This window comes from Schistocerca americana, chromosome 11 (genome assembly GCF_021461395.2).
Source record: "Schistocerca americana isolate TAMUIC-IGC-003095 chromosome 11, iqSchAmer2.1, whole genome shotgun sequence".
In the NCBI taxonomy this organism is placed as follows: domain Eukaryota; kingdom Metazoa; phylum Arthropoda; class Insecta; order Orthoptera; family Acrididae; genus Schistocerca; species Schistocerca americana.
In genome coordinates this window covers 151,417,337-151,444,972 of record NC_060129.1, presented here as the reverse complement: position 1 = coordinate 151,444,972, position 27,636 = coordinate 151,417,337, and the positions used below count along the sequence as shown (strand labels likewise).

The following is a 27,636-nucleotide window of genomic DNA, read 5'->3' as shown; positions in this document are numbered from 1 at the left end:
ATGGCGGAAACTTACTTCCACATGGGCACGGCAGGAGAAGATGCAGAGGATAGTGTTTCTTTTTGATAGAAAAATTCACACAATTATAGCTTTCGTCCATTAAGGCCTTTGTCAGCAAAACGCGCATGCGCATCTGCAGTCTCAAACAACTGAAACCACAGTCTGAGACTACAGACATGTGCGCGTGCGTACGTGTGTGTCTATTGCTGACAAAGGCGTTAATGGCCGAAAGCTATAATTGTGTGAATCTTTTTATTGTGCTTGTTGCGACTCAGCTTCTCTGCTATCTGGTGAGTAGCCACTTTCCTTCTCTAATATTGTTACATTCATCATGGATTTTCCATTGTTTATTTATCACTGATGTGTTTAAAAAGTGTACCATTAATTTCTTTGTCATAAGGTCAGAGCTTGTTAAGTAAAACATTTCTTTCTTCTCTCAGCACATCATTCATTGTCTTTATGATTGTTCACATCCCTCTAATTTATCATCATCTGCACCATTATTGCCAGTGTTTTTGTGTTTCTCATTTAGTGCTACTGGAACTTCGTAATGGAAGTCCGTTTCGTTCTGAAATTTCTTGTTTACGGTCTCAATTCATAATGTGTAATAAAGTTGTTAAATTGTAGGACTCGCCAGTATGAAGTGGACATGGATGACTCCTACACTTAACATGTTAATGTTGTTAAGTGACTAAACATTTCTGTTCATGTGTTTCAGCCCTTTATTTTTTCGTAGGTACAAGAAAACAGACCAAATCAGTTTTCATGATGAACAGTGTGATGGCTGGGAGAGGCGCAATTCAGTGAATTTTGTACTATCATTTTTTGCTGCTAAATATTTTTTCTTTTGTGTAATTGGTACTATAAATATGATTGGATTGACAGAGAACATCAAATTCCAAAAAAGGGCAGCTTGGAATATGGGGAGAGTGCCACACTAATTGGGGCAGCGGTCATTAAAACAAAGGTGTTTTTCGTTGCAGCAGGATCTTCTCATGAAACTTCAATCGGCAAATTTCTCCTCGGAGTGTGAAAATATTTTGCTGGCACCCACATACATTATGAGAAATCAGAGCTTGTGTGGGAAGAAATTTTGATATTCCAATTAACAGAAGTTCTTAAGTTGTGTGTAATGCTTTCTGAATTCATGTTTGTTGTAGAAACTGTGATCATTTAACACACATTTTGTGCTGGTTCTGAAACTGGATAAGGTGCCTAATGATTGCTAGGACACCACCCTGTAAATTGTTTTACTGTCCCTTGTGGAGGCTAGTTTTTTTACCAAGATAGTGGTTTTTTGAATTTTAATTGTGCAAAAATCTTTCTCTTTGAGCAAAAAAACTTGGCTTTTCAATTGCATGTTTAAGTAAAATAACAAGTTCTGATGTGGGAGGAAAATAATTTGGATATGGTGAATAATGTGATACATCTGTATATTCTTCGAAGTATTTCTGTTTGTGCCAAGACAGTTGTTTAATTTTGTGTTTGTTGGATTTGTGTGTAATGGCATCAAAAATTTGCATTTCTGTTCTGGAGCCTGTTCATAACAAATGTGATTATGATCATTCCATCGAAAAAGTGTGAGGGGGAGGGGGTGGTGAGTTTTGGGTTATATTGATTTCTAGTCCTAGTCTGATGCTTAATGTATATGTAAATAACTTGTCGAACTTTTTGTTTCTCCATCAAAAACCTGCTATTCCTGTAAAAGCCCTCTTAGTTACTGGTTTTTATTTTGGTAATGCATTTGTGTTGTTAATGACAAGAATATCAAAGTTGAAAATATTTTCCTCTTGTCACTCATAAATGTCTAATGGTGCCAATTCTAGGGTAAATCTTCACTGAGGAAAGAAGTGTTTGTTGCCGTGAAGCTTGTAATAAGGATAATGTGTAGTGTCCACACTGGAACCTCTTCTTGTTTGAGTCATCTGGCTGGAGACAGCAGTTGCGTTTGAGGTGCTTGCTTGGGTGGATGTGTGCACATTTTTCTTTCCTGAGAGGGAGACAGTGAAGTATTTGTGATGACCACAATTGAAAGATTGAGAGATTCTCATTGGCTGTAGAACACCATAAATGCACTTCAGCCAGGGCTTGCACACTGAGTGTTAGCATGTGGCATTTTTTCTTGAGGGCTACTAACAGAAAAAATTTCCTTATACAGAATAGGAAAAATAAAAATACCAGTTCAATCAGCCACCACACCTATTTCCAAGAAACTTTATACATCAGCTTTCACTTATATTGATATTCTAGAAACAGAATCTATTGGGAAGGAAAAAAATTAAAATTTGTTTTACTATTGAATGGAGAAATTTAGAAACAGGACACACAAACCAAGGCAAATATTCATCTGTTGAGCCAAATAACGAGCAGAAGATAAGGTGGAATGACAAATATGGGTAACCCACATTTCAGTAGATTACCTCTTTTGACTAGAAATAACAATACCTATGGGATGAATGTTACATACTTCTTATGATGTTGATGAGTATCTGAACAAAAGTGTGGATTAATTGTAAGATCTCATCCTGTCCCACATATAATTTAGTTTCTAAGAAAACTATTCCCTAAATGTATTATACATGTAGTGCATGTGATTCTTTTTTAAATCTTGCTCTAGGCGTGATATTCTAGTTGTGCTAGATCCTGTATAGTTACTTTACTATATGATGCATAGACCAAAGAAAGATGTGTGAATGGGGCTTATAGGTATCATAGTCCCTGAGCATATTAGCATTTATTGTTCATATTTTTATGTATTAACATACACCGTGTGTTTTAAACATCGTTGTGAAAAGGATAGATTGTTACTCATCATAGAGATTACATGTTGAACTGTAGACAGGCGCACAAAAAGACTTCCATGTAAGATTTTGAGCAGTCTTCAGCAGTCTGGCTGGAGTGTTTTGTGGTAGCAGCTGTGTGTGAGGTACATGTTACAGTGAATGTGTGCATGTTTCTTTTCTGATGGAAGCTCTGATATTAAGTCTTTTCATCATGCCTATCTGCAGCTCATTGTGTAATATTTCCAGCGAGTTGCAATCTGTCCTATTCATAATATTATTTATATTCTGACTTGGACACTCTGCTGTGCATTTTGTCATATCTATAGCTCACGGAACCTGATATATTTGATGCAATTCACGTGCAGAATTTTGATGCTTATTTTTGTTAGCTGTTTGAGAATTTTGTTCAAAACACTGAACATTTTCTGATGTTGCAAATGCCCTGTCTTTAGCTGAAAAAATTAGTGTTCATGTGCTGTCATGATTTCCATATCTTTATGGAAAAACAATTTTGATACTAATTGAATGAAAATCAACCAATATTGTAGGGAAAGTCATTGAAGGGTACCAGTAAAGAAGTTGCCTTGAGGAACTCTGTGTGAAATTGTTCTGTTATTTTCATTTCACTGTCATTACACTTCTAATTCATCTTACGAATGTCATTTCAGAGGATTGTGTCTGTGTGTGCTAGCATTATTCTTAAATATTTTGTACCCTGACACTCATTCTGTACTTATGTCACGGGTAGTCAACCAGTCAACATACTTACCACACACTTTTCTATCTCTATTAGTAGTAATATAATGGAAGGAAACATTCCACGTGGGAAAAATTATATATAAATACAAAGATGAGGTGACTTACCGAACAAAAACGCTGGCAGGTCGATAGACACACAAACAAACACAAACACAAGGTAAGTCTTTCCGCTCCCGGGATTGGAATGACTCCTTACCCTCTCCTTTAAAACCCACTTCCTTTCGTCTTCCCCTCTCCTTCCCTCTTTCCTGATGAGGCAACAATTTGTTGCGAAAGCTTGAATTGTGTGTATGTTTGTGTTTGTTTGTGTGTCTATCGACCTGCCAGCGTTTTTGTTCGGTAAGTCACCTCATCTTTGTATTTATCTATTAGTAGTAAAATTTTCCAACCGCCAGTTGGTTCCATAGGACTGGTGATGTATAAGGTAGGGAAGTAACTTCACTGTATAAAATTTATAAAGCTAAATCACATATTAATAATTACTTAACAAATACTTTGTCAAAATTTTATGAAAACCTAATGAAGTTGTTTTTAAACCACTGCTGCCCACCATGAAAGCTGGAAGGCCCACTAGTGGGCTGTAGGAAGCAGGTTGACTGTCGCTGACCTGCATGATCATCCTCAGAAATTACTGTGATGTGCTCCATTTTCAGGATACGGCAGGCCAGGAGCGGTTCCGAACCCTCACGCCGAGTTACTACAGAGACGCACAAGGTGCCATTCTAGTCTATGACATCAGCAACAGGACATCATTTGATCGGTTGGAGACGTGGTTGAATGAACTGGATTTGTACTCAAACAGACAAAACATTGTTAAAATGGTTGTCGGAAATAAGATAGATGTGGTGAGTGAACTGCTTTAGTGACTTTCTCCCAAGGAATTCAATGTTTTGAAAGAGTGGCACCCAGAAAAATCTGAACAAACCTTCCTAATAATTTAGCATAGTATATTAGCATAGTATAAGACACTTTAAATTGTTGACATCTGTTGTTTTTGTAGCAGACTTCAGTAGTAGTAGTAGTAGTAGTAGTAGTAGTAGATGGCATTATTTGTCCACGGAAAAAATGTTAGCTAAACTATGTTTATACAGGGTGACTTCCCCCGCCCAAGTGTTTACATACTCTAGGCATTGATTGATGAGTATATGGAGCAAAAAGGTCTAATGAGCTTTTGCCTGCAAGTGCATAGTTTCCATGCTACAGAACATTTATTCAATAATACGTTGTTAGAGAGACTGCAATGTAATATGCGCTGTACCATGCAACCACAGTTTCAGTATGTGGTGGAAATGGTTTCCATGTGCCTCAATACATACTTGTAGGTGCTGTAGCATGTGCTGTCTCACACGTTCACATCAGCCAGGCTGCATCTGAAGAGTGTCAAAGGTTGTACGAATATGCTGCTCCAGTGTCTCCACATCTGGGATAGGCTCTGCATACACATGCCTTTGTAATGGCCCCATAACCAGAAATTGCGTGGGTCGAGATCTGGTGACAAGCAGGCCATGCAACGCTACCCCTTCATCCAGTCCATTGACTAGGAAAGAAAAGTTTGAAATGCATCCGGATGTTAACAGTGAAGTGGGCTGGAGCATCATCATGTAGCAGCCACATAGCACTTCAAATCATCAGTGCCCCTTTTTCCAGCAGGGGAGGCAAAGTCACCAACAAGAAATGCCGATAGCTCCGGCCTGTTAGGGGACGTGGAAGGGAGAGTGGTCCCAAAATACAGTCACCAGTTATCCTTACCCACACATTCCCGCTGCGCTGATGCTGATGATTTGCTGTCGCCATACTGTGGGGTTTTGCATACTATCCCAGAAATGACTGTTATGAAAGTTTAAAATACCACTCCGTGTAAATGTGGCCTCATCTTTGAATAGGATGGATGACATAAATCCCGGTTGCCTGGTGAAGAAACCAGTGACGAAACTGCTCCCGATGTGGAAAGTCTGTTTCTAGTTAGCCCTGCACAAGCTGTAAGTGATAAGGTTAGTAACAAATGTCATGGAGAATGTTCCGCGGGGTCATCTTTGGCTTACCTTGGACTGGCCTGGTACTGACATGGTGGTCGCCTTCCACAATGATAACCACATTTTCCTCCAAGACTGGTGTCCGAATATTTCAGCTGTATTCTTCACGATTTCCTGCTTTCTGAAACGATGCTGTCTCAGACAAATGGGAAAACACTGTTACATCCTGAGGTCATTGTCGGCAGGGATGTGTCTCCTGACACAACCTTGCTACCTGCCGCCCATTGCCATTTGCCTTTCCGTAAGTAAACACCATGTTACCAAGCTCTCAATTTGAATACAGAACCATTGTATACAGTGCTGTATCTCATTCACTACAAGGTGAGTAGTGCCACCCACTAGGAGGAAACCTTGCGTACTTTAGTTGTGGTTGCATGATATGGCATGTATTAGACTGCAATCTCTGTAACGAAGTATTATTGAATAAATGGTCTCTAGCACGGAAGCCGTGCATTTCCAGACAGAAGTTCATTAAATCTTTTTTGTTCTGTATCATCTCATTGATGAATCCTTAGAGTTTGTACATGGTGTAAAAAAATTACCCTGTATACTTTCAAAATTAAATGTGCAAATTGTTTATTGTAGATAAACTCGCAAAATAATATTTTTAAGTAATGCAAAGACTATTTTTACACTGATATACTAAAAACCAGCATCAAAGGCATGATGCTAAAGACTTACTCAGTCCAAAAAGTTTATAGACTGGATTAATAAAAAAATAGAGAATTTAAGGTGGTGGTTTTAATGCTTCAGGTGTTCTACATAGTCTCATCCACTTGAGTCGAGGACACAGAATGTTCATACAACCACAAGAAACTGTCAGAAATGTCCTTTTTTTGGGGAAGTTGTTTAACTTGCATGTCACACAGGCTTGGATCTAGTTATCAAAGCATTGATGCTTCATTGAGTTTGTCATTTGTCATTTTGTGGTAGGTTTGAATTGCTAACACAAAATCTGGTCGCTCATGATTATTGTTTTCCCAGAAAATAATTCTTTGTTTCATATTCCAATGGAGTCGTGTGAGGCCTCCATGTTTTGTTGTTTTTTGTTTGGGAGTCGAGGTGTGTAGGCAAAAATTGTGCACACTTTTTTTTCTCTTCAAAATATTCTGTAAAATGTCTTGAGCAATTGATTTAGAAATGTTGCTCCATTGTAACTTGACATGATGGCGTTGAATCACAATAGCTGTACATCTGTTGTACATCACTACTAAACACTGCTTACTGACAAGGGACTGGGCGAATGTGCATAGTTGTTACTTCAAGCTGCCCCTGTAGTTACTGTGCCGATGTCACTTGCACACTAGTAATTAAGTCAGTCTTGGAACTTTTTGGATGGATAGTGTAAGCAAAGTAAACAGTAAGTTGTACAAATATGATTGTAATTGAATTAGCTCTAATACGCACCACCAGAAACAGTTCTGTAATCAAACTGTACATTTTTTCCTTGTACAGGGTGTTAAAAAAGTATTGCACATGTTGAGGTGTAGTGAGATCCAAAAAAATTAAAAAAAAATCCAGTAAACATTAGCTCAAAAATGCATACTTAGAGGCAGTTTCACAACTGCGAAGATGAAAAAATACTCGTAGCTCATAAAGTATGCATTTAAAAGCCCATGTTAACTGGACACGATCATTCCCACACACATATTCGGGGGTGGGTCAGGCAGAAATATCCTCATACAGAAAGAGGATCATTAAATAAACATACTGATAGCTCTGCAATGAAAAATGTATTTTTTATATAATCTCCAACTTCTGTGTTCTTCTTCCAACTTACTAAGCCTTCTTATACTCCTTGCAAAGAATTCATAATTGTGGTCTGAAAGCCAGCTTCATAATTTTTTGTTCACGTCTTTGTAGCATGTTTATCTTCATGCCACACACATGTTCTTTCCTAAAATAAAAAAGATAAAAATTTCGTGGGTCATGATCAGGGCTGTAAAAAAGATGATGTAGGGACTCCCAAACCTTTTGTCAGCAGTATACAGCAGCAGTTGTGCTATGCCAAGTAGAGCGTCATCTTGAAGAAACTTGTCTCTCCTCTGCCAACCGAGGCATTGCTCTCTTCAGTGCAGGTTTGACTTAGTCCAATCATGCCAGAGTAGTGCATGCTGCTTATGGTGTGGTGGTCCTCCAAAAAGAATTACAGATAATTGGACTACTGGCTCTCCAAAAGATGGTCAACATGATCTGTCCATCCAGTGGCTGTGTTTGCAATTTCTTATGCACATATGATCCAGCCTGCTTTCACTGAACGCATTAACGCTTGGACTCGGGCTCGAAAGGATGTATACAAATTTCATCACAGGTTAAAATATTGTCCAAAAATTATCACCTCACTATTCCAATGATTTTTGAGCTCAGTGCAAATGCGAAAGATATTCTTTGTGATGAACGGTAAGCTCTCTAAGAGCCCACCTTGCACAAGTCTTACGGTTGGTTTGTTTTGGTTGCTGAAACTAGTGGTGCCAACACTTACTCAGCGTTCCCATCACTTTATTTAAACTAAAAGTTTCTTATCTTTTCAGATAAATGAATTATTATGGTCTTTGAATACTGAGGTCTGTACTACTAGTGGATGCCAGGAACAGTGATAATCAGCTACACTTTTATTTTAAAATTTTTCCATCTCTGTATAAAAACTTTCAGGGTCTGTGCAACAATCATCACATTGTTGTTAGAGAGAATGTTGTGGATACTTGTCCATTTGACAAAAGTAAGTCAGAATGCTTAACTCTGTTCTTAAAAACTACTTTCTATGAGCACACACACATCATTGGATGTTACGTTGATGTAAATATTAATTGAACAAATGACTGATTCTCTTCACAAGTTTGGGTTCAGGTTGGGCTCAGGGCAGGCCAGTCCATATCAGAAATGTGTGACAATAATGCTGACTTGTATATTTTACTCACCAACCGGTTAGAGCCCAGGACCATACTCACAGCAGTCGAAATCTTATTACAAATCCAACACTACATGTCGTACATGTTACGAAAATACAGTAAAAGAACCAGAATTAAATTCAAACAGTACAGTGCCAATACACAATGACTGTGTGCGAAGCAGGCAAAGATCAATTTGACTGAAGATTTGCTACACACATCACTGAACTTGACTTTGGCAGCTTTGGAAGGCAGCTTGTCCCAGGTGACATCAAATGACTACCGTATTTTCTTGAATCTAAGCCGCACCTGAAATTTGAGACTCAAAATTCAAGGGGAGAGAAAAGTTTTAGGCCACACCTCCAAATCGAAACAAATTTGGTCCATTGTAATATGAGACACAATTTAGGTCGAATGAATGATGATACAGCTACAGTAGTTTGGTTCGAGTTGTAAGCTTAGCAGTTAAGCTTCACCAGGTAGCCATTGCTATGCGTCAGGCGCTCTGTCCGTATTTATACTGGTACCCTTCCTTTATCACGTGTTTCGTCTTGTTTGAATAGATTGCTTATTTTTCTTCGATCTGATAAGTACCGTTCTCTTTGTTATAAGTGTTTACGTCACTCTAAGCTGAAAATGCATTATTGTACTGGTTCATGCATTGTTTGTCGCATTCTGATACTGTGTGTTTACGAACTGCCGCCGCTCGCGGCATGACTTGCTTTTGTGCGCGCTACCGCCACTTACAATAAAAAAAAAAAAGAGGGGAATCATCTCATCAGTGAAACAATGGCAAGAGACTATTTGTTGTTACTTCCACTGCTGCTTTCTTTGATAATGATCAACAAGAACCAAATAGTAGACTGCGTATGGTAGATGATGTTCTGAACGAGAGTCCAGCTAAAATTTTTCTGTTTGAAAATCTTTGCAGACGCCTCTTTTGTGCATTATATTCTGCACAGAAATTAGTCATCTTAGATTTAAAAATCTAGTAAATTGCTGTGCTTCATTTCTGACTGTATCACTATGTGGCATAAGAGTAATACAAATATAAACATGACATGACATATTTATATTCTTCCGCATTTGCTGTTGTCTCACTCTAGTTTCGTAGTTTATTAGGCAGACAGATTTAAATGAGATAGCAGCAAACATGAAAGAATACATGGCAAAATGTTTATGTTCGTATTATTCTCATGGTGAAGAGAATACTGCATGTGATTCACAGTTCATAAAAGTTCCTATTAGCAACCATCTCTTGTCACAGGTAGGAAAAAATTCAGAACGTAGAGTTGGCCATATTGACAAACATCCCTAACAGTCTTGCCAGTTGGATTTTCGTAGTACATTGAAATGCTGCTACATTCGAAGATGGACAATGTGGAATTTGTATTTACTTCATTGCATAATGTATGAAAATGCAGTGGTCGAAAGTTGGGGCGGAGAAAAAAAAGCCAGTCTTCCACCTTTTTTTAATTTATTTACTGGCACAGAAGTTTTGTCGCCAGTATTTATCTTTGTGCCTGCAAAGCATGCCTGTGTAGCGCTACATATATTCGACCCTTTCGACGGCAGAAGTTAGTTGTGGCGGCACCTATCAACATTTTTCAGAACTTCTGCTTACTTCGCACTCGATTCTAAGCCGCAGGCGGTTTTTTGGATTACAAAAACTGGAAGAAAGGTGTGGCTTAGATTAGAGTAAATACGGTAGTCAAAGTACGAAATCACTGAACTCTCCTGACTGACCCATTCTGCTGTTAGTCCACCAGCTTTTATACTGGTGGGTCCATCTCTAGACACATTGTGTGGGTAATTCCACATTATATAGGGGGTGTCCAGAGACTTTTGATAGGGTATTTTGTGCATTTATTCAACTATTGAATGACCTCATTGCTGGCTTCGATCTATGTACTTTTAGTTTTATTTTGAAGATTTGTCTAGCTTCTATACAAACTTCAGTACTGTATCCTAAATAAACTGAAATGTTATTTAATAATATTGATGCTCTCTTTTGTTTGGGAATTTGTTGTGCAGAAAGTGTCCAATATTTATAGGAATGTGGAAGCAGTGTTCCTCTTCTGTGATAATTTGTTTAGCTTACTACGGCCAGTGAACAAGTTTATCGTCGATTCCAGGAGCAAGAGCGGCGCGAAGTGACGAAAGAGGAAGGCCTGAGCTTCGCCCGGAGGCATGCAACACTGTTCATAGAATCCAGTGCCAAGACGCGCGAAGGGGTGCAGATGGCTTTTGAAGACCTTGTGCAGAAGGTACAGATCCTGCTGTATGAAATGACATGTAGGGTCATTCCATCTCAGTTTAATAGAAAAAGGCATTTTCTCACCTAGCATCTGAGATTTTGATCAAACCAGGCTTATTTGTTCTCCCTGCAGTGATAAGTTAACAGAACAAATTTCAGCATTTCATCTCCTGCTGGTTTTATTTTGTAGCATCAAGTGTGTACAGTTTTAAAGCTGAGCACCCTACTCCTGTGAAAGTTGTATCTAGAGAGTTGTTGTACCAGGAACTGTGGTTACCAAGATGCATTTTTTCAACACTACATAACTTTTGTTACCATTACTACCATTGCTTTTAAACAAAATATTAGTATATATAAATATGGTTAACTGTTCTTTTGGACACTTTTGAAGAACACACCATTTTGATTCAGCAGCCACTGTGAATTAAGACACACAGGAATTGAGACATTGGGTATGAACAGGCATTGATCTAAATCAGTGGGGAAAATTGAAAATTTGTGCTGGACTGGGAGTCGAACCCGGGTCTCCTGCTCACTAGGTGGATGTGCTGACTGCTGGGCTAACTGGACACAGAGGTCATCACAACTGCGTGGACTATAGTAGCTTGCCTCCAGTCACACCAAAAATTCTCAGCTTATTGCATAATTCAGGTGAGGATGACCAATGAATCACTTCATTATGAACACACACCTACTCGAACTCCTATGGAAACTGGGCAAATGGAACTACATTCGTAGTGTGTGGATAAGTTAGGAATTAAGGTCTGATGGGCAAATGCTAAGCTAGTCCATGCAGTTGGAATGACAACTGTGTCCGAATGGCACGGTGGTCAGTGCTTTTGCCTAGTAAGTAGGAGATATGGGTTACTCTTATTCCGGCACAAATTCCCCAGTGTTTTAAATCAATGCCCACTCAGCCAATGTTTGTAATTCCTTTGTGTCAAAATATTAGTTACTAAAAACATAAAGACAAAATTCCATATAATTATTCGTATAAGTATTTGAACAATAACAGATCTTGAGACAAACTAATACAAAACCAGACCCAAAATTTCCAACACAGTGGAAAAGAAACCACACAGAAATAATAACTTCAGGAATTTTATTTTGCCCTGTGATAGCCCATGCTTTTGCCGTTATTTTGAAAACAGATTTTGGAGATTATCCCGTGCCTTTCCTGTGATAATCAGTGTAATGGTGAACAATAGTTTTTCTACAAAGTGAAACAGAAAAATGGGAGTTAACAATTTTTCTCCCCATGTTCAGTTTATTTAATGGTATTAGGTAATTTTGTTTGCAATCCTTGTCTTATTGTTAGAATATATAACCACCAAATTTCAATACATATTTGGACAAAGTATCAAAAAAAAGTGTGATTTAATTTCAAAATGGTAGCAAGTTAGAAACCTCCAAAATTTGAAATGCTATAAAATGAAAATGAAGGAAGATAAAATTTGTAAATCTGGTATGCTGACTTAACTCTGTAGGGAGGAAGAGTTTGTTCCATTCTAATATGAGGTAGTGGGTAATATGCCTAGGTTGAATTTACACAGAATGATGCTGATCTGTCAGTACGTGAGTATTGCTTTTATTACAATTTATTTATTACCACCATAGATACGTTATTTGTGAGTTGCAACTTGCCATTATTGCAAAGTTAAGATTACACAAACATTTAGTTATAAGATTACAGCAAATTAGCAATATTTAACAACACTTTTTTTACAAGTGTTCACAAAACATTTCTTTTTGTGCAGTAGTGCATTGTTTAGGCAGTCCAGTTTGCTGTTTCGTGTCAAAGAATGCGTTCAAACTGTGTAGTGCTTTTGGTTAGTTTGAGAAAACTTTCCTTCTGGTTTCAACAATTCCGTCTACTGCATTACAGTTTGTGAGTGACTAAACATTTTAATAGCCACCGGTGGAAAATTATCCTGTGTCATGGAGAGCTTGGCATGTCTGTTTTCCTTATTGTTTGTGTTATAATTTCTTACAACTCTCTTGTTGCTGATTGTTCCATGATTTTCCTTCACTTACATGAAACAGTGGAAGTAGTACTGACTGGAAATTGTCATTGCTCCTAGACACTGTTTATTTTTATTTTATTTTTTAAACAAAGAAGTAGTACATCCTGCAACTTGCAATGGGACCTGGGCAACACCTACTTTAACCAGTGCCAGTTGTAAACCATATGTTGAAATCAAATATGTGTAATACGCATGCCTTAATAAGAATTAGTTACTGTCAGGACATCACAGTAGTTGGCTTTGTCAAGTTACTAACAGTTACCCTCCACCTTAATTTATAGTGCAATTTAAAGTATGAGGGTCGACCGAAAAGTAATGCCTCCACCTTTGTAACTCCTCAACAGTTGGCAGCATTGGTATGCGGCAGGTATGGGCCTGTTCAGTAGCCTCTTCTCTACAGCTCCAGTTGGTGGGAAGCCTTAACATTGAACGGTTGTTTTGTTACAGTGTAAAGTATGGAACCTTGCACAAATGCTCAGTCAATGTGATCGAAGCAACGTGCAATCATTGAATTCTTGACAGCAGAAGGTGCCACCCCAAAGGAGATTCATCAGAGAATGAAAACAGTGTATGGTGATTGTGTTGATTTGAGTACTGTGTGTTATTGGGCGTGTAAGTTTAAAGGTGTTGATGTGGGAACATCTAACCTGTGTGACAGAGTTGGATGTCCTGTGACACCAACCACAGATTTTCACAAGCAAAATGTTGACAGATTGATTCAGGACAATCATCGTATCACTCAGACAAATCGCAAGCACAATCGGCGTTTCACAAGAATGTGTGGGTCACGTAATTGCTTTGCTTGGCTATCAGAAGATCTGTGCACGATGGATACCCCGGATGCTGACTCGTGAAATGAAAGTTCACAGACTTGAAATTTGCCAGGAACTCCTCTCACGTTAAAAGAATGAAGGCGATTCCTTTCTCCATTCAATTGATAGGAGGTGAAACGTGGGTACACCATTACGACCTGGAGACAAAACGTCAGTCTGTGGAATATCGACACAGACTTGCTCCAGAAAAGATATTAAAGATGCGGCCCTCACTGCAAAAATTATGGCCAGTGTTCTAGGATGCAGACAGTATTACCCGTGTTGGTTTTGTTGATTGTGGAGCAACAATAAATTCAGAGCGTTACATCACAATGCTGGGAACTCTGAAACGACAGCTAACAAGGGTCGGAAAGGAAAAGGGAAATGTTTTCCTGCAGCGTGACAATGCCAGACCACACACTTCACATGCCACCACAGCAGAACTTCAGAGACTGAATCTCATCAGTGTATGGTATCCTCCATACAGTCCAGATTTAGCACTGACTTCCATCTGTTCCCGATAAAGAGACGATCTGCGGGGACATCATTACACTTCTTATGAAGACAGTTGAAAGAACTGTGAGACTGTGGTTGCAGAAATAGTGTAGACTTCTTCTGTGACAGCTTCAGAAAGTATGTTCACTGTAGGCAGAAATATATCCAATTGGCTGGTGATTATGTGGAAAAGTGAATGTTGGTAATTAAAGATCACATTCTGAGGGTTATTTTTGTGTTTGATTTATTAAAATATTGCCATCCAAACCCAATTAACGAAGATGGAGGCATTACTTTTCACTCAACCCTCATACTCTGCATCTGATAGAGAACAGATTGGACTGTGGCTACCGGCAGTATACCAGTGTGAGCTATTCAGGTATTGTCAGTGTGAACAGTGTTGCCGTATGTTGCATGAACCATTGTGTCTTCCACTCCCTTATGAGCCGTTGCAGTAGGGCCTTTGTGTAACTTTGTTCTCAGTGTCTAAGTAGTCATTTAAATATTTCTTACAATGCACAGTAAAGCATGCGCTAAAGCGAATGGATAGTCACTTACAGTTAGATAAACTGCAAAGCACAATCAGTAATGCGAGCTACATCTACACCTACGTCTATACTCCACAGGCTGCCGTATGGTGCTTGGCGAAGGGTGCTGTATGCCGCAACTAGTCATTTCCTTTACTGTTCCGTTCGCAGGTAGAGCGAGGGAAAGACAACTGTCTATAAGCCTCATTAAGAGTCCTAATTTCTGTCATCGTATGTTCGTGGGCCTTACGTGAAGTGTTTGTTAGTGCCAATAGAATTGTTCTACAGTCCGCCTAAAATACTGGTTTTCTAAATTTTGTAATAGTGTTCCTCACAAAGAACATTGCTTTTTTTTCCAGGGATTCCTCTGAGAGTTGCTGAAACATCTCTGTAATACTTGCTTGTTGATTGAACCTAATGGTACCAAATTTAGCAGTCCGCCTGTGAATTGCCTCAATGCCTTGCTTTAATTCACTCTTGGGGTTCCCAATCACATGAGCAGTAATAAGGAAAGGGTCACACTAGTGTTCTAGACCAGTCTCCTTTATAGATGAACCACACATCCCTAAAATTCTCTCGATAAACTTAAACTGACCATTCACCTTCCCTACTATAATCCTTGCATGCCTGTTCCATTTCATACCAGTTTTCAATGTTGCACCTAGATATTTAATTGAAGAGACTGTCATGCGACATACTGCTAATGCTGTATTCGGACATTAAGGGTTCATTTTTCTTGCTCATTTGCATTTTTTCTACATTGAGAGCTAGCTGCCATTCGTCACACCAATTGCAAATTTTGTCAAAGGTGCCTCATATCCTCCTACAGCCATTCAAGGACATCATCTTCCTGTACCTTTGAGCCACGCAAACATCTGGGAACCTGTTCTGTATGCTCATACCTCCGTTAAATGTCAGCAGTAGGGCACTGTGTCAAACACTTTTTGGAAATCTAGGAATATGGAATCTGCCATAGTTAGCAGGATTTTGTATGAGAAAAGGGCAAGCTGAGTTTTGCACGAGTGATGCTTTCTAAAACCACGATGATTTATGGACAAAAATCTCAAGGAAATCTATTATATTCCAACTGAGAACAAGTTTGAGAACTCTGCAGCAAACGGTTGTTAATGATGTTATGTAATTCTGTCAATGTTCTTTCACCCTTCTCATATACAAGAGTCCCAAACACTTCTTTCCAGTCACTTGGGACTTTGCACTTTGAGAGAGATTTGCGACAAATGCAAGCTAAATAAGGGGGCAGTGCCTTAAAGTACTCTCAGTAAAAAAAGGTTGGGGCTCTATCCGAGCCAGGTAACTTACTTGTTTTCAACTCTTCAGTTGTTGCTCCACTCCAGGGATGTCCGTTACTATGTCCTCCATAAGGGAGTCAGTGCAGTGCTCAAATGACAGTGTGTTTGTACGAGCTTATATTGCCACACCAGAGTGGTCAGCAAGTGATTGGTCGAAGCCTTTGACCCGCTATGTTACATTACAGAGAACCAGAATTTTCTAGAGTTCTTGGCAAGATCTTTTGCTAAGGTCTGATGGTGATATTTGTATGCTACGCACATTGACGATTTCATGGGCCCATGAATGTCTGCTAACTTTTAACTGTTGTCATTTGGACATTCTATTTTTAACTGAGAGCGACTCAATCTTTGCTTCATTTGTATTTTACAAATTTTGGTATTAAATCACAGTGGGTGTTTTCCATCCTTAATCCACTTACTTGACACATACTTCTCTAGAGGGCGATTTAACCTTAACTCTTGTGCGTTCATCGTACTGAAACTACATGATGTCTGTTCATTGTCAAAGTGGGGTGCTAGCTACTTATCTGCTATCTCAAGCAAAAATACTCTCCTAGCCTTCTTATTGATTTATTGACGTCGGTAACCATCATAGTCTGATATCGTTACCACTAATCCCTCTCGCTGTATTGGCACCGTTGATAAAGTCTGATTGTTTGTAACTACAGGTTGTAAAATATTTCCATTATGTATGGGCTCTCAAACTAGCTGAGGGAGACAGTTTTTGGAAAACATTTTCAAAAGTACTTCACAGGACTGTCTGCCTGCACCACCTGTAGCGAATCCATAGATACCGCAGTCTACTCACCAGATTACCATGTTTACTTGAATCTAAGCCGCACTCTAATCTAAGCTGCACCTGAAGAATGACTTGAAATCAAGGAAAAAAAATTCCCGAATCTAAGCCACTCCTGAAATTTGAGACTCGAAATTCAAGGTGAGAGAAAAGTTTTAGACCGCCTCTCCAAATCGAAAAAAAAAAATTGGTCCATTGTAACATGAAACACGATTGAGGTCGAATGGATGAAGATACAGCTACAGTATTTTGGTTCGAGCCATAAGCTCAACAGTTAAGCTTTACCAACTAGCCATTGCTATGTGCCAGGCACTCCGTCTGTATTTATACTGGTTCCCTTCCTTTTTCGCGTGCTTCATCTGGTTTGAATCGATTGCTTATTTTGCTTTGATCTGATAAGTGCCATTCTCTTTGTTATAGGTGTTTACGTCACTCTAAGCTGAAAATGCATTATTTTACTGCGTCATGTATTGTTTGTCGCATTCTGATAATGAGTGTTTATGACCTGTTGTTGCTCGCGGCACGGCTTGCTTTTGTACATGCTGCTGCGACACACACACAGACAGACAGACAGACAGACAGAGAGAGAGAGAGAGAGAGAGAGAGAGAGAGAGAGAGAGAGAGAGAGAGAGAGAGGGGGGGAGAGGGGGGGGAATTGTCTCGTAAGTGAAACAATGGCAAGAGACAGCTATTTCTTTTTGTTACTTACACTGCTGATTTCTTTGATAATAATCAACAAGAACCAAATAATATATTGCGTATGATCGATGATGATCTGAACGAGAGTTTTTTCTCCATTTGAAAATCTTTGCAGACGCCTCTTTAGTACATTACATTCTGCACAGAAATTAGTCATCTTAGATTTAAAAATCTAGTCAGTTGCCGTGCTTCATTTCTGACTGTATCACTATTCAGCATAAGAATAATACGAATATAAACATGACATGACACGTATATTCTTCCGTGTTTGTTGTTGTTGTTTCACTCTAGTTTCGTAGTTTATTAGGCAGACAAGATTTAAATAAGATAACAGCAAACATGAAAGAATACATGGCGTAATGTTTACATTCTTCTACCTTTTCTTTTAATTTATTTACTGACGCAGAGGTTTTGACGCCAGTATTTATCTTTGTGCCTGCTAAGCATGCCTGTGTAGTGCTACATATATTAGACGGCAGAAGTTAGTTGTGGAGGCACCTACCAACATTTTTCAGAACTTCCGGTTACTTTGCACTCAATTCTAAGTCGCAAGTGGTTTTTTGGATTATGAAAACTGGAAAAAAAGTGTGACTTAAATTAAACACGGTAAAGCTGCCTCCAACTAATATTGCATGATATGGGTATTTTTACCCTACTGAGCATATATTTTCTTCAGATAAGTCTAAAACTGTCATGTCTAAATTGGGTAGCAGATGAAAACATTAAACAATTAACTTGATTTCAACTAGACCTGTTATATGTGGCCATATAACTTCACTGTCACACTCAAATTTGACCTCAGTAGAGATAATATTTTTGTCAACTACTCTGTAAATTCCCTCCCCTCACCCCCCCCCCCCCCCTGCCCCCCTCCTATGGCATCTGATCTGTCTTTCTTATATATGTTCCATGACTCGCTAAATATTCGAACTTTCTACTTCAGGTATCAACCAGCTCTTCCTCCTGAGTATAATTTGAGCATGACTGATGATAATTATAGATTCCTAATGGGTTTTGTGCAATAGAAATTAATGTAGCAGGTCACTGATGATGAGAGAAGCAGTTATTTCTTCAGAGATGTTATCAGCTACCCTAAATTGTGTGCCACTGGTGAATAAGTCTGTCAGAAAACTATACTTCTGGTGCATAAATATCCTGACTACCAGCACAACTTTTGTTAGGTCTCAAGACATTTCTCGCTTTCAATATCGTGAGAATGCAGAGTTCATATTTTTAGTTTTTCATTGCATCCACTGTTGTCTGTGGCCTAAAGGATTTTAGTGTACAGCAAATTTCCTTTAATGCTGTATCATGTTTGTCCTTATGTGGTGGTCTTCACTTCTGATATAAAAAAGACACGACTGCAATTCATAATTTTCAATTAAAAATGCTCATGTGTTCTTTGCACAGAGTTGCTGTATTCTCCATATTCATCATCACTTCCCTGTCAAATTATTCATTCTGAAGCTTTTCAGTATGCCCCACAGCCTGTGCCCACACTACAGGGGGGGGGGGATGTTGTGTATTGCCTCGTGCACAAGTGAGTTGGTGAATTCCCCCCTCACCCCCCCCCCCCCCCCCCACACCACCACCCCCTCCCACATAACCTTATCCTTTGCCCAAATTAATTCAGTAGGGCTAAACTGACAGTGTCATGTGAGTAAACACAAAGCTGTGTGACCCCATTCACGTGCAAGGAAGTAAAGTTTGTACGTTCCGCCACATGACTAGTATAAATTAACTAGCTGCAGGAGATCAGCCTGAATCTGGTTTTTATTTTTAAGCCAGGAAAAAATATCCACTTTCCAGGTGTTCATGCTCTGTATTTTCTCTGTAACCATTGAATTTTAACTGGTAGTGACCAACTTCGAAGCAAGGTATGAAAAGAAACGTGAATCACGTCACGAAAATGACAGTGTTCATTTCCGAATGGTACTCACTGCTGTTTCTCTTACACACAAATATATATTTACTCTCGGAAACAAAACCAGAAGAGGAGTCAACATGCAGAATAATTCTGAGAACCTGTTCCTATGAAAACTTGAAAACCGCCTGTACCATCTCTAGTTTTTCAGCAGATCTTCCTGAAATGATTCTAACTGATCCATATTTCATCAAGGCAACATACTGTTGAAATACTTCCTTCTCTTGTATCGTGAATCTTTATATGGGATGTAGTTCGTGCTGCATCTATGTCATTTCTTTGAACTAAAAACTCTCTTAACAAATTTCTTAAATTTCTTTACAATGACAAAGCACTTACCATTGAAGTTAATTTTTTCCTGCATAACTCTAACACGCTTTTGCAATTTCAGGCATTCATCATTCACATGGAACACTTTAACATGCGGTTGCTAAAACCATCCATTTATGTTACAGATTCCTTGGGATTTCGATGCTTTCCAGGTGACGTGAAACCAAATTTTTCTATGGTTCCTACAGCTCTGACACTTTCGTTGACAATTCTCTTCAGTTCTTTTACCGACACCACATTGTTCTGGAGTACATTTTTGTGTCTCCAAATATCAACAGTAGGAGATCTACTTTCAAATTTACATTTGAAAAAGTTATGCGGTGAATAATCCCCCTTGCCTGCTTGTGAAGCCTGACAATTTTTTTTTACTCTTAAACAGAATGAGATTTTAAAGTGTGCGCTGATATGAAACTTCCTGGCAGATTAAAACTGTGTGACGGACCGAGACTCGAACTCTGCACCTTTGCCTTTCGCGGGCAAGTGCTCTACCAACTGAGCTACCCAAGCAAAGGTCCCGAGTTAGTCTCGATCCGGCACACAGTTTTAATCTGCCAGGAAGTTTCACACCTAAACATTTGCAGATACAGATTCACACCTATACTGCTACAAGATAAAAATTTAAAAAAAACTGACAGTTGACTGAATAATTCAGTTGTCACAAAGTACCGGAACAGTGCAGCAGGTAGGAATGAGATTGTTGCTGTCCAGCTGTAACTCGTTGCTAGCCACTCAGAAAGAGAATGGATATTATTGGCTGCCAGTGGCTAGTGGAGGTTGATGTGCAGAACGGCTGAAAACTGGACCGCCTTGCAATGTGATGCGGGCTTTGATATCGTGTTGGACCGCCTTTTGCCAGGTGTAGTGCAGCGTCTTGACAGGTCGTTGGAAGTCCCCAGTGGAAACAGTTGTGGCCTGGTGGTATGGTGCCTTGTCATCCATAAAAATTCCATTGTTTTTTGGGAGGTCTGTGAATGGTCTCCATGTAGAGGAACATAACTATTTACAGTTAATGATTGGATCAGTTGGTCCAGATGACCCAGTCAGATTCATGTAAACACAGCAGACGCCTTTATGGGCCACCGTCAGCTTGTACAGTGCCTCGTTGACACCTTGGGTCCGTGGCTTCATGGGGTTTGTGCTTCACTTGAACCCTACATCAGCTCTTACCAACTAAAATTGGGACTAATCTGACCAGGCTGTGGTTTTCCAGCCTAGGTCCAATCAATATGGTCACAAGCCAGGCTTCCCTCCTGCCCTGGGGAGTCATTTATCATATGCAGTGACTCCCTGAGTGGATTGCAAGCACTCGACCAGTGTTTTTCTCGGGACCCTTTGGTGTGCGGTATTGAAGATGATGTTTTTGCTCTCGCAGAGTGTGGTCGTTCGGCGACGTTTGTGTGGACCCCGGGCCACATCGGCATTCCAGGAAACTAATGTGTCGATCGGTTGGCCGAGCAGGCCACTACTTCGCTACCCCTGGAGCTCGGTTTCGTGGAAAGAGACCTCCGGACAGCCCTACATTGCAAGGTCTGCGATGTCTGGCACTCTGAATGGTCTGTGTTGAACACGCCAAATAAGCTCCGCCTGGTAAAGTCTTCCACGGCCATATGGAACTCTTTCTTGAGGAGTACGCATAGGGACTCAGTTGTTATCTGCCGTCTCTGAATTGGACATACGCGGTTGACCCACAGCTATCTCCTTCGCCGTGAGAACCCACCTGAGTGTCGCTGTGATGCAGGGCCGATAGTGGTCCATCTTCTGATGGACTGCCGCCTTTTACTCCCCTTTGCAGCAGTCCTTTAATTTACCAGCTGCCCTTCCTTTAATTCTAGGTGACGATGCCTCTGTAGCTGACTCAGTTTTACGTTTTATCCGTGCAGCTGAGTTTTATCACTCACTCTAGTGTGGGCGCTCTCGTACGATTTCTGAGGCTACACCCCCTCCAGCGACTTTTGTGATGTGGATACCAAAATATGTCTTTTATGGTAACAAGTTGTGTTGATACCTCTAACGCTTTCCAGCTGGAGGTTCTTAGTTAGTAGTTGAGTGGTTGACCTTTTACCTGATCCATCAACCACTGTAGTCTGTTTTACTCTAGTCAACTATTTGCTCTGCTCCTTTTAAGTGTCCTCTCTTTTGTGTTATTGCGGTGTTTGTTTTAGCTCTATGCCCCTTGGTGTTCCCTCCCTCTGGGTGCACAGGTTACGCTTTTACTGTATAGGCCTTTTACAAGTATGTCTGTTTGGAGTAGGAGACAGATGACCTCGATGTTTAGCCCCCATCGAACCCTTAAACCAACCAACAAACCAGGCTATGTTACGCTCCTAGCAAAGACACTCGCGTTGGTAGTTTGCTGCCATAACCCATTAATGCCAAATTTTGGTGCAACTGGATACTTTCGTTATGCATCCCACATTGAGTCCTGCAGTTATTTCAAACTCTGTTGCTTGTGTTAACTCTGACAACTCCGTGCCAACCGTGCTGCTCTCCGTCATTAAGTGAAGACTGTTGGCCAACGTGTTATGCAACAGTGAGAGGTAATGCCTGAAATTTGCTACTATCTGTACACTCTTGATGCCGGATCTCGGAATATTGAATCCGCTAATGATTTCAGAAAATGAATGCCTCATTGGTCTAGCTTCAACTACCATTCCACATTCAAAGTCAGTCAGTTTCAGTCATGTGGCCATAATCACATTGGAAATGTTTTCATATGAATCACCTGAGCACAAATGACAGATCTGCCAATGCTTTTATCTTCTATACAATGTGTACACGATACTACTATACTTTGTAAATGTGCATATCGCTATCCTGTGACTTTTGTAACCTCAGTGCAGCTTATGGTCTTGCAATTGTAAAACAATGAAGAAGTGGGACAAGACAATGTCTCCTGTAGTTTGTGCACTTTATACATCGGTGCCTCTGCTCAAGTGTTAAAACATGCGATAAAAGTAATCAAAAGATGATGATAACGAAGACTCTCTACAAATTTGTCGGAGATAACTCATAGTTAAAGGCACTGTGGTGGAGTGGCTGTGAAAGGTACACTGAAATATATATATTTTTTCAATAATGTATTGCGGATTGTAAATTACTGGGAAGTGTTTTGAATATTTTCCAGCTAGATTTGAATGATAATGGTCAATGTTTCCAGAACTGCCGATATCGAATGATTTTCTTCAAATGAATAGTAGACTTCATGCTGCGACCCGAAATGCCAGTTCTGTGTAGCAGAGGTTTGGGGACTTGGCTTCTGTGGAGTGCAGCTCTCTATGGGCTTCCAGAAGGCTCAAAAACCATAGCCTGATAGTTGTGCCAACCTCTCTGCAATTTTCACATCAGCTGAGGGACTGAACCTTCATTATTTCTGAAACAGTGAAACCTCACTTTTACACTTTTCAAAGTACTTTAAAAAGATGATGTAAAATGTGGAAAATGTTTTAAGCTGTAAAAGTTGCGTAAAGGATACCACCTCACATTTTCACACTTCACACTTTACGTATGATGTATGTACATAACAGGCATCAAAGGACTTGTAGGGGATTTTTTTATCATCCAAAAAAGATTTATTATCTAATAAAAACCACTGATGTTACTGGAACTGATAACTGTTTGGGAAGTAAGAACGTTTAATACAATTTCATATGTCATAATGGATATCTTTTTGGGAAGCCTGCAGCTGCCATTCAGTATCTATATAATGAAATACTACACTAGGTACTTATTTTTCCATGCTTAGCATGATGAATTTCGAGAATTTTCTCTTGTTGCAAAGTGGAAATATGTACATAAGACTTTTGTGTGGTGTTTAAATGTGCGTTGTTCTGCATCTCTTGCACTGTAGTCATCTTTTTGAGGTTATCAGGTATGGTGCCTCCTTAGTTTTATCTAACATCACAAAAAGTACACATGTAAAATTGCACTTGGCAGTGAGAATAAATTCTCAAAACAAGTGCTCAGCATGATAAAAATATATAACTGGTGCTGTGTTTAAACTAAAAACATTTGAGCAACACAAAGTGAATCATGGTGTCAACTAGTGCTACAAGCGGGTAAACGCCAAAGCTCGTTAAATATGGTTCGACAAAAGTGTTAAGATGATCACAACAATCACAAAACTGCATTTGTGCAGTAGACAGTTTGGAAATGGTTGTAATTGGTCATGATATCTTTATTCAAATGAACATAGTTCCGTCCATCAGCCACCACATCAAGTAGAACTTGCCAGCGGCAGGAGATATGGCACGAATTGTTTAAACTTTTACACATTTACTGGTTCAGATCTGCTGAATATTGCCTTGGTGTCGAGAAACTTAACCACATAATGTTTGTGAACACTACTGGATGGCCAACATCATGCCAGCGTTGTTTTTTCTCCACGAACATTTTTTCGTAATGCATAAATTGTGGGAAAATTATAAATATGTTGACACAGAATTGGGTGCAAATTAACGTTCTGGACATAGGAAATTTGGTGGGAACGATAAAAAAAATTTTAAACGGTGGGAGAATGTTAATTCTGGGAATGTAGAAGCAGAGTTATACTGCTTTATGGGCATATGGCCATGGCCCAAGGCATATTTATCTGCATAACATTTCACCTTCCAGTACTGGAGACATCAGAGGCTTTAACGACTCAGCAGCTGTTAGACTCAAACAAGCTCAACAAGCAAAAGTATTTACTTGCGTGCATGCAACGGTCAGTTCGTGATAATCAGACTGCTGCCTAAGATCGAGGAATTGTTGACGTGTGCTGCAGAGCTCGTAGTGGGGAAAAGTTGGTGCGGTTTGTTTTACTTTACACTAAGCTCCACAACATGACATTTGTGATCAGAGTGCCTATTTCACCGTGCCGAGTTCTACTCAAAACTCTGCACGTACTGGTGCTAAATCATACGCTTGCTTCTTGTCACCCACCTGGTCTAAATTTGTTAATTTCTGTGGTCTTGGCATTTTGTCTCTGTAACTATTTCTTTCCTTCTCTCCCTTTCCAATAATCTGTTTTGTTTGTTATCCTGTCTTCTGCCTTCTAAGTCATCAGGTTTCAAATCTCATCCAGTGCAGGCAGTCTTCCCTTTAACGTCCTGAAAGTCTCTTGACCCAGGGTTCTATGTTAGGTGACTTTCTGTAACTCTCCTTGTTTCTTGAACCTCACCAGTCCTTTGCCATCATCCCTCTTACTTTGCCTTCAACTATTCTAACATGAAGAGGAGCCAGTGGTTCCAAAAGCTTGCGATTTCCAAATCTCTTTTGTTCTTTCTCGTGCTGCCACTTGATGAGTAGATTTTTTTATCTACCCTATTATATTGCACATTAAATTAAAATTTTTATAGAAGAGAGAGATTTTAAAGAAATTATACACTGCAGTGGAGAGTGAAGTGATATGATGGCTGCCTGCAGACAGTACTTTTCATGACAAGGTTACAACTTTGGACTTCGTCAATGTGAGATAACTACTTCGAATCAGGATAGAGACCCTAGGTTACACTACATACAACTGTCAATACAACCTATTCTCCAGAAACTGATATTAAAGCAAAATAAATACAATCTGTGTTCTGCTCTCTGTTTTTGCCTGCTATACTGTGACACAGCACAACATCCATATGTCATGGTTCGAAGCAGGTTTCCAATATTGAAAGGTTGAAACAATACATTGGTGTTGAAAAGGAGGGAACTATGCAGGTAGTAGTGTGCAGTATTCCCAATTTGTAGAAATTTCCCAGTTCTAAATTTAATATTTAATGAATCGTCATTAACAGGTATTTTGTGATAGGCTGTCCATACCAGTAGTTTAGATTGGTCATATTTTTACTAATAATATTCTATTTTTTCACAATATTTTATTTTTCTGTTGTAAGTTTTGGAGCTGTAGTTTTACTATGTTCTGTGTTAAATCATTTCAAGTATAAGTGCAGATGAAGCTTTTCATCAAAACATATCTTAGTCAAAAGTGGCGAGCTGAAATTGATGTAACATTCAGAAATATCAGTGTAGTCCTTGACAATTGAATGCCACCTATGAAATGATTTGAACTAAAGTAGAGCAATAAATTGCTGTGACTGAAGGTAATGTTCCTTGTAAAGACACTACCTGTGTGTGTTGGCATTATTCTTAGGTCACACGGTTAGATTGACCTTCACGCATTGTGAACAGATTCAAAGTTTACTCTCGTTTAGCATTGCATCTGTCACAGATGAATCTAGAGAACTAGTTTTCTCAATGCTGTCTGCAGATGCCATCTGCTGTGGTATTTTTAAACTATTTCTTCTGTTTAGATGTTTACACCAGTAGTCAGTGTTTTACTCGATTGCTTTCAGGTACTTCCGCTTACTTAGTATTGCGATTACATTTTGACATTTTAAATAGTTATTGTCTTCATCTTCTAGTTCTCCTGGTTTTAGAAATGGCCGAATTCAGAAAATGGAAGAAAATGAACAAATCTGAAATATTTTTGGCAGTTTGAACAATTGACAGCAATGGGGGAAAGAAATACAGTAGAAGAAGAATGGGTAGCTCTGAGGGATGAAGTAGTGAAGGCAGCAGACGATCAAGTAGGTAAAAAGACGTGGGCTAATAGAAATCCTTGGGTAACAGAAGAAATATTGAATTTAATTGATTAAAGGAGAAAATATAAAAATGCAGTAAATGAAGCAGGCAAAAAGGAATACAAACGTCTCAAAAATGAGATAGACAGGAAGTGCAAAATGGCTAAGCAGGGATGGCTAGAGTACAAATGTAAGGATGTAGAGGCTTGTCTCACTAGGGGTAAGATAGATACTGCCTACAGGAAAATTAAAGAGACCTTTGGAGAGAAGAGAACCACTTGTATGAATATCAAGAGCTCAGATGGCAACCCAGTTCTAAGCAAAGAAGGGAAAGCAGAAAGGTGGAAGGAGTATATAGAGGGTTTATACAAGGGCGATGTACTTGAGGACAATGTTATGGAAATGGAAGAGGATGTAGATGAAGACGAAATGGGAGATAAGATACTGCGTGAAGAGTTTGACAGAGCACTGAAAGACCTGAGTCGAAACAAGGCCCCGGGAGTAGACAACATTCCATTGGAACTACTGACGGCCTTGGGAGAGCCAGTCCCGACAAAACTCTACCATCTGGTGAGCAAGATGTATGAGACTGGCGAAATACCCTCAGACTTCAAGAAGAATATAATAATTCCAATCCCAAAGAAAGCAGGTGTTGACAGATGTGAAAATTACCGAACTATCAGTTTAATAAGTCACAGCTGCAAAATACAAACGCGAATTCTTTACAGACTAATGGAAAAACTGGTAGAAGCCGACCTTGGGGAAGAGCAGTTTGGATTCCGTAGAAATGTTGGAACACGCGAGGCAATACTAACCTTACGATTTATCTTAGAAGAAAGATTAAGAAAAGGCAAACCTACGTTTCTAGCATTTGTAGACTTAGAGAAAGCTTTTGACAATGTTAACTGGAGTACTCTCTTTCAAATTCTGAAGGTGGCAGGGGTAAAATACAGGGAGCGAAAGGCTATTTACAATTTGTACAGAAACCAAATGGCAGTTATGAGAGCCGAGGGGCATGAAGGGAAGCAGTGGTTGGGAAAGGAGTGAGACAGGGTTGTAGCCTCTCCCCGATGTTATTCAATCTGTATATTGAGCAAGCAGTAAAGGAGGCAAAAGAAAAATTCTGAGTAGGTATTAAAATTCATGTAGAAGAAGTAAAAACTTTGAGGTTCGCCGATGACATTGTAATTCTGTCAGAGACAGCAAAGGACTTGGAAGAGCAGTTGAATGGAATGGACAGTGTCTTGAAAGGAGGATATAAGATGAACATCAACAAAAGCAAAACGAGGATAATGGAGTGTAGTCAAATTAAATCGGGTGGTGCTGAGGGAATTAGATTAGGAAATGAGACACTAAAAGTAGTAAAGGAGTTTTGCTATTTAGGGAGTAAAATAACCGATGATGGTCGAAGTAGAGAGGATATAAAATGTAGACTGGCAATGGCAAGG

The 27,636-nt window shown here is 39.4% G+C and overlaps 1 protein-coding gene across 1 annotated transcript in view; it reads left to right on the top strand.

The window, feature by feature from the left end:
• The window catches only part of LOC124553629 (ras-related protein Rab-18-like), a 73,594-nt gene that overhangs the window by 5,801 nt on the left and 40,157 nt on the right, over positions 1-27,636 (top strand). The window contains exons 4-5 of the mRNA XM_047127491.1: positions 4,196-4,387; positions 10,599-10,730. Of these exons, the coding sequence (XP_046983447.1) occupies positions 4,196-4,387; positions 10,599-10,730 (324 nt within the window). The remainder of the gene's footprint in view (positions 1-4,195; positions 4,388-10,598; positions 10,731-27,636) is intronic.